The 12,885-nt window shown below is 47.0% G+C and overlaps 1 protein-coding gene across 3 annotated transcripts in view; it reads left to right on the top strand.

Moving 5' to 3' along the window:
• Nucleotides 1–12,885, top strand: part of NCKIPSD (NCK interacting protein with SH3 domain) — a 100,033-nt gene that overhangs the window by 76,510 nt on the left and 10,638 nt on the right. For all 3 annotated transcript variants that reach the window (XM_075938842.1, XM_075938841.1, XM_075938843.1), the window contains 2 exons: nt 1,313–1,399; nt 2,561–2,699. In XM_075938842.1, the coding sequence (XP_075794957.1) occupies nt 1,313–1,399; nt 2,561–2,699 (226 nt within the window). The remainder of the gene's footprint in view (nt 1–1,312; nt 1,400–2,560; nt 2,700–12,885) is intronic.

Raw genomic sequence — 12,885 nt, 5'->3', positions numbered from 1 at the left:
ATACATTAGCTTGTGCCACACTAACATCCCTTGTGACAATCCCTTAGTGAAACCATTAGACTAATTGCTTGAGGGCTTATGTTGCTGTTTATTAATACCCAATATTAGACAAGTGCTGTAGTAGGTATGTATATATGCTGTACTGCAGCCTGGGACTTAAGTTGCAAGCTTCAGAATAATGCTCTGTCTGCCTGAGGTCTGCAATGCTTAGGAATCATGTTTAAATCCACTGTGCAAAATTCTCCTCCACCCATGTTTTACAGTGATAAGTATGTTGTTCAACCATCTTTAAAAAGTTAAAGCCACCAAAACCTCTCTGCATACAAGTAGGTCGATAAAACTCTTCGAGGTTTGTTAAACAGGAGTCCATTGGAAACTTCTTTCATGGCTTGGCTGGCCAGCATGCCCAGGCCAAACAATTTCAGTGTTCTAGCCTAATGTGCTAACATTGCCTGGTTCTGCCGGTGTTCTGGAGGCTATTTAAAAGCACTGCTTCCAGCCCTGTATAAAGGCCAATGGGGAAGGTCCTAATCCATGAGTTTCAGCTGCTTCTCCAAGGGCACATTTATGCTGCAGATGCTAAAGCAGCATAACTACAGTGCTTAAGCTGTGCCTTAGCATAGATGGTGGTTATGTCAGTGGAAGGGGTTTTCTGCTGATGTCGTCAATCCGTCTCTCCCAGAGACAGTAGCTAGGGGCTGGACCAGCACTTAGCTGTGAAAACCTTCGTGCCCTCTGAGCAGCATAGCTAGGTTGACGAAGTTTTGAAGTGAAGACTGGCTGTAAAACATACAGCTTCTCAGCCTGGGCTTAATCCAGCTTCCTCCATGTTTCCCCTCCCACCTTCTAACTCTGCAGGGTGAGATCTTCCACGTTTGAAGAAGCCAATACAAATGTGACCAAAATGATTATACATTGCAAGCTCAGTGTGTGTCTATAAACAGAGCTCATCATGACAAGCCCAGCCCTGAGTGGCGCTTCTGGGTGCGACTGCAACGCAAACAGTTTTTCAAAACCTTTCTTTGTTCACCTTTTCCCGATGCTTTTGGCCTGTAAAATAGAGAGAGACTGCATGCTAATTTGAGGCAGTTCCAGGAGTTCACTTTTTGTCATGGCATCTCTAGGGCAGCTGGTTCCCCATGAGGTGTCTTTGTATTGTCCTCCTAATTTCTTTGTAAGGTGGTTGGGTTGTCGAGACTGAAATCCTAGGGATGGAGAAGCTGGTAGGATAGGAAGAGAGAGTTGGGGCTTTTCTGTGTTCCTAATAGACACCAATATGTCAGCAATCTCACCTGTTCAATTGTGTTTCCAGACAGATGCAGATCCTGACATTTGCAAGAAAATGTGCAAAAAGAATGAGTTTGAATCAGTCATGTCCCTTGTGACATATTATCAGATGGTAAGAGACATTGCATTCTTCCTACTTTCTACTGGAGGTTTCCTTGTAGACCTGAAGGAGAAAGGTTAACAAGTATGAAATGTATGAAAAACTTTTCCCTGTTTGGACTTTGAACTACACGGAGTTTCAGAAAACCTTTCTTGCGTGTTTACACAACTGTGTATTATACTTGTGGGTTGTGTAAAGCTTACATGGAAGATGGGGAGGTGAAACTCGAGTCTAGTTTCAGGAGCGGTGTTTAGAACTGTACCTGCAAGCAGTCGGAAATGTAAAGATTGCTGTTTTCTCTGTAGCCCCACAAAGGAACAGAAGTGTAGCAGCTCTACTGTAATATAAAGGAAGGATTTCCGAGAATGCCTTGGGAATGCTGACAGGCTATGGTTGCTACTTTCTTAATTGATGCATGGCTCTACATTAGTAAACAGTTCTGATTAGGCAAGTGGGTAGTGAGGAGGAGCCCTGGGACTGAGGAAGGAAATTGATGTTCAGAGGAAGAAGTGGGGAGTTTGTCTTCCGTGCCTATGGAAATGTTTCTCTGCATCATTCCCTACCGAGGCTTACTCAGACATGGATAAGAGAGCCTTCCTTAGTCCCCAGCCACAGCATAGCAAATTTTAGCGCAGTTAGTTTTTAATAAAACATCGCTCAGTATACACCCAGAACTTGGATACGGTCATGAAATTTCTGCATCCCTCTAAGAGGCACAGGCATTCAGAGTGAATCTGGACCTGGTTTTGGTGGAGCCATAATAAGGATCTTACAGCCAGGTCTCTCTTCATCTGTCTCATCACAACAGTCAAACTATGGGATGAGATGCATGGTATTTCAGAGTGAGCTACTGCTGCCAAATACCCTTTGTTGGCCTCGATAGTACAGTCATTAGTAGCTGATCCCATCACAAAGATGAGGGTTTTGTTGTTGTTGTTGTTTTAAATTTGTAGTTTTTAAAAGCTGGTTTAGGAGCAAGATCAACTTGTGCATTGGAAATATCTGAGCCATATCTAATAACATGTTGAAGCTTTGGGTTGCCTAGGACTTCTGCTCATGAGCCTGCACTGGTTGCAATAAATGTGGATTTGCAAGCTGCCTGATGGGCTTTGGTCTGGCACAGAGCACTCAGTTGTGGTTTTTGTCTCATGGGAAAGATTCCTTTCTTTCTAGGAGCACAGAGTGCCATTGCGGCTGCTGTTGCTGAAGTGCTTTGGAGCAATGTGCAACTTGGACGCTGCTATTATCTCGACTCTCGTTAACTCTGTCCTTCCCATGGAGCTGGCTCGCGACATGCAGACTCACACGCAAGGTGAGCTGTAGTTATGGACTGCTCCTAAATGTGACTCCCTAGGGGCTTGGCTTTCCATTAGAAAGGTTATATGCTACTGGGGAATTCAAGTTTGGGAGTTCTAGCCCATCCTTAGCTTCCAGTTCAGTGTACCCTAAGTATTCTCAGGGAGATGTGTGCACTTATCTGTGTCTCCCCGTCTCCCCGTCTGTCTGTCTGTGTGTCTGTGTGTGTGTGTGTGTGTGTGTGTGTGTATATAATTTAAAAAAAGTTCCTGCCAGATGACAGAATGATGTTGTCCACGTGCCATCATTGCCCACCTTCACCCTCAACCACTTGCTGTGGCCAGCCTCTGCACTGTTCCCTCTGGGCATGGGCTGCTCCTGCTTCATGCTTTGGGGGGCTGTGCTGCTGGGGGGAAGATGCTGGGGCTTGGTCCTCTCTGCCATCTAAGCCTGACTCCCCCGCCGCCCCCTCACTCCTTCTGCCGAGACCCTGCATCCCCAGCCCGCTCCTGCCCACTCTCCTCTGGCCAGACACCCTGCTTCCAGCGTGCCCCGTCCCTATCCCCTTGCCAGACACCTATCCCCAGAGTGGTGGGGAGGTTTGGCAAGTGTAGCGAGCAGAGGGTACAGACCCCTAGTTTTAAAGTAAGTATCAAACTGATTAAACCTTATAAAAATTAGCTTTGTTTTTAATCCTTTGAAGGCACAATCAATAACATTTTATATTCTAGCACCTCACATTATTGTTGAATATATGGCTGTGCAGGAAGTGGCATAAATTAATTTCAGTTTATTTCTGTCAACCATTGCTTATGTATTTCTGCCAAGAAGCTGTAGATGGGAATAAATCCCATCTTCCATTCCTGCAATGCTAGGAGTCAATGCAGGATTGTTCCCAATGCTACACTTCTTCACCACTTGTCCAGACATGTTTTCAGTGCAAGCAGTGGAGGTGATGGGGCCTGACACATCTCCCCAGTGTGACAGTTCTACTACATGTCATTCTTCTTTTCTTTAACTGATCCCATTACTGCATGTATACGAATTTGAGCAATTGTAAACTCTTCCTCTGCAGTAACCCTTTCTTGTGCATTCTTACGGGAAACGTGCCCTCTCGCTGTGCAGTGCAGTTGTCCCTTTTGTAGGTGTGCAACCGTCAGTATTTCTTCCATGCTCTTGGCTTCTTAAGATGAGATTTCCCTCTGCAGTAAGTGGTCAGGGACTGCTGCTAAGGGGACAATAGCATCACTCTTACTGCCAGTCTGGAATTGGTGGTCTCCCACCTTCAGATGCACTGGTTACAGTAGGAATGGGATGTGGAAATCTTGAACCTGTCCCTCGGGGGAGTGCATGCAGGTAGCCTGTGTGAGGTGGTATCTGTCTGAGCGCCATGCAGAGCACATTCTGAATGTATGCAGTGCTCCTGGCTCCCAGATAGAGAAGATGACGTGTCATTAAGATGAACAGAAAACCTGGCTAGCTGGGGTCATCTGCACCATCGCCCTGGGAACACACACGTTCTCCCCCCTCGGAGGCCAGCTGAATTCAGATCCCTCGTGTAGCTGGAGTATAGCTGACATCTGGATGCAAGTGAAAATATTCTGCCATGACAGGAGTGGGCTGGTTCTAGTGTGTGGGGCTGTCACTATAGGTTGTGCCAAACATACTGGATTCAATACTCTTCCAGGAGCACTGCTAATCAATTTAAGCTCGTTTATTCTGCTGACTATTCCTCATCTACTACCTGAAACTAGACAGTTGAAAACAACTCCCCCAGATGGCCCCTAATGAGGAGGAGGAGTGGGAGACATGTGAAGCTAATGTGCCAATGTGTACAGTTTAATTAAGGGAAGGGGTGGTGCTTCCATGTCAAACACAAAGAAAAGTGTTTAACAAGCCCCTCTAGGCTGCTGACTCTTAGAAAAACCAAAGAATAAACCTTACAGCTGGAAACTCCCCTGAGAACTTGTTCACTTGCTCAGGCTGAGCACGGTTCTCTTTTGCCTTGTGTTACACGATGCCCATGCTCAACATGACCCTTAGTGCAGGAAGTGAGGATGCTGTCACTGTTTGCCTGCCTCTGTACGAACAGCCAGATGCAACACAGGAAAGGAAAGCATTAACGAATGCTGTGTGAAAATGGAACAATGGACTTGTGTCCTCCTTTGCATCAGATGTAACTCTAAAAACCACACCGAACTGGGAGGGAATAACGGGAATATCAGTCCTTATCCTAATGCAAGTGAAAAGCAGCCCCCTCAGCCCTTGGAAGGAATGGCATCAGGCAGCTTCCAAAGTCTATCTGCAACTTCCACTTGTGTAGCTTTGTGGTGTGGAGCGGTGGGCTGACAGCTGACCCAGAGGATGGTGTGCCCTTAGAACTGGGGGCAGAAGGGGTGCTTTATTTCTCATCCTGACTCCTGAATGCACTGTACAACCTAGCCGCACTTTGCATGCATTAGAACTACACCGCTGCCAAGGACTTTCTGCTTTCCCAGCTGTCAGGGCCATTCTCTCCTTATTGCTGTCTATTTGATGTGTTTATTTTCTTCAGAAACCTGCCTTGTCTCTTCCTGTTGGTTTTGGTAGGAAAGCTCTGTTTAGCTAGGCCTCTGTAATGCAAGAGAGAGTGTTCAGAGGTTGTAGTAAATTCAGATCTGATCAGAGTCTGTTTTTGACCTGTAAGACAGATTTTCAAACCTCTGCCTCCATAGGATTTAAATGAATTAAGGGCAACTCAGCATTTAACCAGCCACTAATATTAAACATAATAGCATGTCTCTGCAGCACAGACCTCATCTGTAATAGATTGGGCTGCCTTACTGTTATGCCATTATTCCCTTCACTTGTTTCTCTTTTCTTTGTATCTTCAGCTATGCGGTTCTGAGGGAGGGTTTTGACTTCAAGACTGGTTTAAAGTGTGTGGGGTTTTTTTGTTTGTTTGTGGCTTTTTTTTAAGTTCCATCTACATAGCTCCCAAACTTTTCAGGTAACTGACCAGTTTAAATAGTGCTAATTGGCCTGATCAGCCTCTGGATACCAGGCGATGGACATTATAGAAATGGTGCTATAATTCTGGGTTAAGGCTCAGTTATATACTACTACCAGTCATCCTAGGAATGTCAGGCCACTCTTGCCAGCCCTTATGGAGCTTAACTGTAGGCTGGGGTGTGCACAGATGAATGGGGATTGGGTAGTTGCCAGGGGCCAAGCGCAGAGGTTCAACACTAATGACAAGAGTAGGAGATCAGAGTGCCAGTTACCAGAGCCTGGAGTGTCCGTGAAGTGGTTAATTTGCTTATCGTAGCCTTCAGTAACTTTGCTATCTCTGGATTCTACTAGGACTAAAAAGAAAGAGCAATTAGCTCTGAAAAGCTGTGACATTTTGTGATGAGAAGCAGTAGCAATGCTAGTCAGTTCCTTAAATGGTAAACGGCTTTCTGTGCTATCCAATACTCTGGTCACTGTACCACTGTCCTCTGCCTTAGCAAGTCAACAGGCTATATCTGGACTTCCTGTTCCTCTCACACCACTGTGGAATCAGCCTATATTCCATTTGCCTTGTCTTCAGTGGAAGGTGTGGAGAATATAGAAGGCTTATGCAATATTCTTAGAAAATGTTATTTTTGTGACTGTGGTTTAAAGTCTATCTGGAGAGAGTCTCTGACAGCAAGGAATAGGCAATCTGAGGGCTGGGGGAGGGTGTCATTTAACTATGCCTGGGATGGATAACTGGGCTATTAAGAACAGTCAGCAAACGAGTGGAGCCTGCCATGGAGAAAAAATGGAGCCTCACAGCCAGATCATAGCAATTGGTCCTCACTCACCTTGTCTCAACCAAGCCATTCCTGGTTTGGCATAGGGATGGGAGATGATGTTTCTGACCCCATAGTCTTTCACCTGCCTGATCTTGGGGAAAGAGCAATATCCCATGGAAACCGGCTGGGTTACTGGGACTTGAGAGAGTTGAGGGGCTCATGTTAGTAACTTGCTGTCTGCAGAGGGGGAGTCCTCTCTAATGTGGGTCTCCTGCATTCCACTGGGCAGGCAGGAAGGAAGATGCTGTCTGACTTAATCAAATCTGGCAGCATGCAGGCAATCTCCTAATCCAATATTAAGTGAGACTTACCAGGGACGAAAGAGGTAAGATTCCTGGGTATAGATTTTAATTCAATTTCTCTGAGTGCCAAGCTAAGGAGCCATTGAGAGAAATGCCCCTTGATGCCAGGGATCAGAGTAGGAGGGCCGTAGGGGTCCCCATGAGCGAAGTGGAGGCCCACAGCCTATTGTGGTGTATGTTTACACTGCAGTCTCTGTATCTGTCAGTCAAGAGTAGATGCTTTCTACATTAACACAGGCTTTTAAAATTAATGTGTAATGCATCTGAAAGAGGTGTTTTTCTCAGCTATATCTACACTAGGGGTTATGTCGACCTAAGTATATCGAATAGAACATGACCTTTTGCACAACCCTGAGCAAAGGAGCTTGATCAGTCTAATTATGAAGAGTAGACCAATCCGAAGAAGAGTGCACTTATGAGAAGCTGTGGAAGGGTCAGAGACCTAGCTTGCCCTGTGAATCCTTGACTGGCAGCTGCTGGTTGTCACAACATGTTCAGTTCATTCCCTTAAATTTGGGGCTTTCAGTGAGATGGTGATTCCTAGCTTGTTCTACTGGGGCGGAGCTGCTCGCATTTAGGAAATTAAGGGCCTGACCTTTATAAAGTAAAATTAGCATAGTAGCTGGTATGTTTGTGTGTGGAAGACTGTAGGCCTGTGACTTAGAGCAGCTTGAGATGCAAAGCCGTGTGGCCGGCGTGCAGTAAACACATCATTTTAAATCTCTCTTCCCGTCCAAAAGAAGGGTTTTTTTCTGATATTTGGTCCAGTCTAGACAGGCCAAATGTTGGAAAAACCTCTTCCTACAGAAGAATTGGGGAGGGGGGGAGGGGAAGCAGCAGTATAAGGGTTGGGGATGGCAAGTGATGGAGAGGAGGAGAATAGAGAGGGAGGGTGGGGCTTCAGGTAAGGGGTAGGATCTTACCAGAAGGGATGGGGTAGATCTTGGCTTGTTCTGTCATTTAAAAAATTATCTTGGGTGTAAAACGGTTGGAGACCACTGTTCTACTGAACTGCCAGGTGGCCATCTAATGTCAGTTGCAGTGTTTTTTGGTTTAACATTGATACTTAGCCTGTTAGAAACTGGATAGAGAACCCACTGCCTCACTTGAAATGGGGGCTCACTGAACAGCCTGTCAGTTGGTGGTAGCTTTTAGTCATTGTCCACTTGGGCTAAATTCGAACCAGTCATGAAGTGAAAGTCTCTTCCATTATTAATACCTTGAGCCCAACCTGTGCCCCTTGCAGTTTTCTGTAGTGTTAATACGCAGTGATAGCCTATGGAGTAGTTTTCGACTCAGTGAATGAGTCAGTCTCCCCTTCTTGCACAGGTACCCTGGCTTGAAGTCTATCATGCAAGGAGATGTTTGGGCAAAACTTTAAATTCTTGGGCACATCTCAGCTGGTTGTGAAACCTGCCAGAAGCGTGACCTGTTGTCCTCCGAGTGAGCGCCAAGGTTTCCAAAGGGACTAATAAGATTATCCTTCAGTTTGGAATGAAGACCATCAGACGCATTTCCCTGGAGCTAAGTAAATTCCAGTAGGCTGCCTCTGAGAGCTGGGATCCTGGAATTTAACCATGTCTCTAGCTGACCGCCTGCCCGTACTAGCCGTGCACACTGTGTAATGGAAAGGATCGATATGGCTCATTTGGTGGCTGAATGGTCCAGTGGCAGGAAGATGAAGTGAGACAAATTCAGACTGGTTGTTTTTCTGAAAGATCCACTCTAGGAATTATTTTGGCAACGTTTTCTGGCCTGTGTTATAGAGGAGTCAGCTAGATGATTATAATGCTTCCTTCTGGCCTTGGAATCTGTTGAGAACTTGGTGAATGAGGGCTGAGCCTAATGCAGTGCCCTTTGCACTCCTCTGTGCTTAGACTCTGACATTATGCATTTCAAAAGGGGAATGATTGAAAAATGCTTGAAACTTGGGGCAGCACAGGCCATATGGGAATCATAAGGCAAGGACTCAGGTCGTTATGCTTATACCATATAAACTTTCTCTTTATATTCCATTGGCTTATCAGTCACATTCAGCACATATGACTCATTGTGTTTCTTTCTGCCTGAAGGAGAGATGCTTGGAGCTGGAGCTCTGTTTGCTGTAGCAGGGGGCTTGTTTCCAGGTCAAAGCTACTGCTGGTTTGCTGCCATCTAAAAACAAAATTTCTTTTGCATCCACCACTAATTCATAAAGTTTGTCTCCAGGCAGGTGTGTTTGTGCCGGGGCAGTGCTGCACCGCGCTTGAACAGGCTGCAGCATTCAGCCGCTCTCCGTGCAGCAAAGGGAGACTGGCCTCCTGTCCTGTGGAGCACCATGGCATTGCTTGTTAACTGGCCGGAGGGGACACTGTGAAAGGACGCTTTTTCCAGGGTCTCTGTGGCTCCTCTAATTGGTCTTCAGTACTGAGCTACAGCAAAGCACCTCAGTGGAGACTGAAACAGCTTCATGTTCTCCTGTTGGATTCCTGCCCTGCAGCCTCCAAGGAGATGTCTGTGCTGTTTCAGATTCCAGTGTCGCTGAGCTGGGGTCCACTCTGTGGCACTGAAAACAGTACAGATGTTGTGCCTCAAGCTGGAGCTCAAGTTCCGAAGTCTGGGAAACAAGCGCTAACACCGCTGCTTTTAGCGGCAAAGCGTGAGCCCCGCAAGCCCAAGTCTAGAGATCTGGACTCGGACGCATTCTCAGTGTCTCCTTCCTCCCTAACCATCACCTGATGTCTTCAAACTGTAGTTGCATTCTACCAGCGTGAGCCTTTGGATCCATTCAGATGGTGGGGGGAAAAAATGCACCCTGTTAGCCAACACCTTTGGCGCCCAAGCTACAAGGTCCAGATCCACACCCTGATCGTGGGAGCTCTGGGCGCATGGGGTGCTCCACAATGAGCCGCTGCTGCGAGTGTGCGGAGTCAGTCAGTGCAATGCCCGGCTCATGAAGCAGCTGATGGTGTCTGATGCCATCATACAGTCTAGAGACATTTACACACAGCACATCACGGGTCACTGACGGCACTAGGACGAGTGAACGAGACCTTCAGTGAGACGCGGCCAGGGAAATAACACACTTCCTTCCCTGACCATATCTTTCTAAAGGCACCCACAGATCAAGGAACACACTACACCCATATACCTATCCCATTTCACTGCCGCTGACTTGACTCTGTCTGCACTATAGAGTGTCATACCCAAGAATACCGGTTCTCTGATCCCTGAGAACTCTCACCCCTATCTGGGACAATGCTGGTTATATATCTTGTGAACCGTGTAACTGGTACTTGCAATTTCTCATATGCCAAGCTTGATTCCAGGTGCCCAGTGCCTTCCTTTTTGACTTGTATAACATTAACCTGACTTCAAACATTAGCATGAATAAAACTTAAATCTAGTACCAGAGAAAACACATCAGGGCAAGCTCCCATTCTGCCTATAGGGAGTGTTCATGTTGCACCTTCCCTTGCTTGTGTGGCAGAAAGCAGAGAATGCTTTTAGCTGGGGCAGCTATACAAACTCATGGCTGGATTGTGTGCTGTGTGTGCCAGATGCAGCTCATCAGGTGTCTATTGCCTGTGCTGCCCAAACACCCTGTGTGTGCTGAGGTTCCATTCACTTCAATAGGCGGTTCATTTAAACAGCCGGGCAGAGAAAGTGGGTGGTAAAAAGTGATAATACAGGCCAGTATTCTTGCCCCTGGCAAACCTGCAGGGTATCTATTCCCCTTCCCCCCCAGACACAGATTTGTGGTGCCTTACAAGTATCCACATGCCATTCGGAGCTATACACTGAGTTCCTGTCCCAGAGAGCCAACTGCAAACAGCCTCTTGAATTCAGTGACCTTGAATCGTGAAGTGACTTAAGCTTAATTTGGGCCTATCAGCTCCTCCATTGTCTGACATTGAGAATATCTAATCCCTTTTGTGGATGGTAGGGGCCAGAGCAATCCATGCCAAGCCTCACGCAACTGGGGAAGTAAAGCTGGCTGCAGGAGTTCCATGGGGGCCCGCCTCACTAGCTACAGATGAACACTTGAGGCTCAAGCTCTCTGCATGGATCCCGGACGCCTTTGATGAGAAGGCACTTTACCCTGGGGTTGATACAGGCATGTTGGCTGCTATCCAGGTCTTCTGGCAGATGCTTTGGTTTTATTGCTCCTGGACCGTCATTTTCCTGCTGGCTTGCAGATCTATCAGTGTGTTGTTAGAAGGGCTTATAATAAGACACAGCGAGGCAGAATTAACCCAAACAATTCTAAGGAAAACAGATGGTCAGTCTCTGTAATCATTACCGTCCCCTGTTGCAGTTCAATATACACACAACTCTACTGTCAGATCTTTTCAATTGCGCTTGGGAGACAATCCGCTGCCTCCCTGCCCCCATCTCTGGGCTTGGCATTTCATAGCCCCAGCACCTCTTGCTCTGTCAGTGATGAAAAAACTGCCCTAGCAGCTCTTTCATTACAAATTAAGCACCTACCCTGCCCGGCTTTTCCTTCGTTGCATTTTGAGGTGGGGAGAGGTGGGCGCTGTTAAGACCTTCAAGAAACTTGGGCGAGTTTGAGAAATGTGTGACAGGAATTCACTAGCAGGCCTTATTGCCCCAGCAACCACTTGAGCGGGTTATGTGCCATCTCCTGTTAGGAGAGCCCCTCAGCTGCATTAGTCGTGTATTCTTCCACAAGAATTGTATTAATGGTATTTTTTCCCTTCCATCCATTGGTACGGTCCTAAAAAAAAAAAATCATGATTAATTATTGCCTTAGTTCAACACAGTGCTGGCAGTGCAGAGGATACAATGAGTATCCAGTATCTCGAAGGGGCTGGAATGCCCCAAAACACCAGCCTGATGATAAATCATCTACTTGCATCTGTAGTGGGATTACCCTGCTCTAAGGTCGGCATTTATTCATGTCCCAGCATTGCGTTCAATGCTCAAGCACAAACCAGAGCCTAAGAAGAAACATAGGCAGGGTCCAGTGTATTTCCCATGCCAAAGGCCCCCACCAGATGGTTGAGCAGAGCAGGTAAGACAATTACAACTGGACAGTTGTGATACAAAATTTGTTCACAACTTCGGCTAATGAGAATAGGTGACTGGTGCCTCCCTATATGGGGCAAGGAGCTGTCACCAGCTATAAAGGGAAAGACGCATGGCTGCCCAACCTTTCTCCCCTGCCCAGCAACCGCTCCTGCCCTGTGCCCAGCCCAGGGCCACAGATTACCTGGTGTGGGGGCTTTTCCTGCACTTCCTCCCTTCCCTCCCCCCCAGCAAGTTCTGCTTCTCCCCTTGTTCTTGGAGGCTGGGCAGGGAGTGGTGGAGCTGCTTCTGCCTGAAAGAGCCTAGCTGGGCGGTGAGGGTGTAAGTACATGAGTGAACCACCAGCCAGGCTCTTTAAGGCAGAAGCGTCTCTGCCTTGTTTCACACCCAGCTGCCAAGGACAAGGAGAGCAGCCAAGTGTGCCTGCATGTAGGGGATGAGGGGACAGGGAGAGGAGGGTAGTGAGACTCTCCCTGCTCCCCACAGGCTAATCTGGGGAGACACTTGGTGCGCGCGCACACACCACACTCCCCAATCCCCACCCCCCTGGCATCGCCTCCATGACATGTTCCCATTATTCATACAAATGTCCAGACCTCTTTTAAAATGTAAAGTAAGCTCTGGCCTCAGTTATATCTTGTAGCAGAGAGTTTCACAGATTAATTCTGAATTTTGTTTTTCAGAATATTAATGAACATTCCTCAATTTTGTGTTGAGAGACTAAATAGTTTGACCTAGACAGCCTCTACCCAAGGAGTTTAAAATCTGAAAATTTCTGGGCAAGCTGCTTGAGTGTAATTGTGTTGCTTTCTTTGACTCCAGACTGCAACTAGATTCAGTCTGGGTGTAAGAGACTGTTCATACGGAATGCTTTTCAGGAGTATTAGACTACGTGGTTGTGACGGCGCGTTGGGGGTTCCCCGTCTCCTGCACCCCGAAATGGCACAAACAGACTGCACCAGCCAGTGGAATTGAGGGTGGTTTATTGCTCCTCCAGCACAGCGCAGCACAGATGTAATCTGGTTACAGGAACTGGGGCTAAGAGGCCTCA

The sequence above is a fragment of the Pelodiscus sinensis genome, chromosome 11 (assembly GCF_049634645.1).
Source record: "Pelodiscus sinensis isolate JC-2024 chromosome 11, ASM4963464v1, whole genome shotgun sequence".
Taxonomy (NCBI): domain Eukaryota; kingdom Metazoa; phylum Chordata; order Testudines; family Trionychidae; genus Pelodiscus; species Pelodiscus sinensis.
This window is presented reverse-complemented; position numbering and strand designations above follow the sequence as displayed.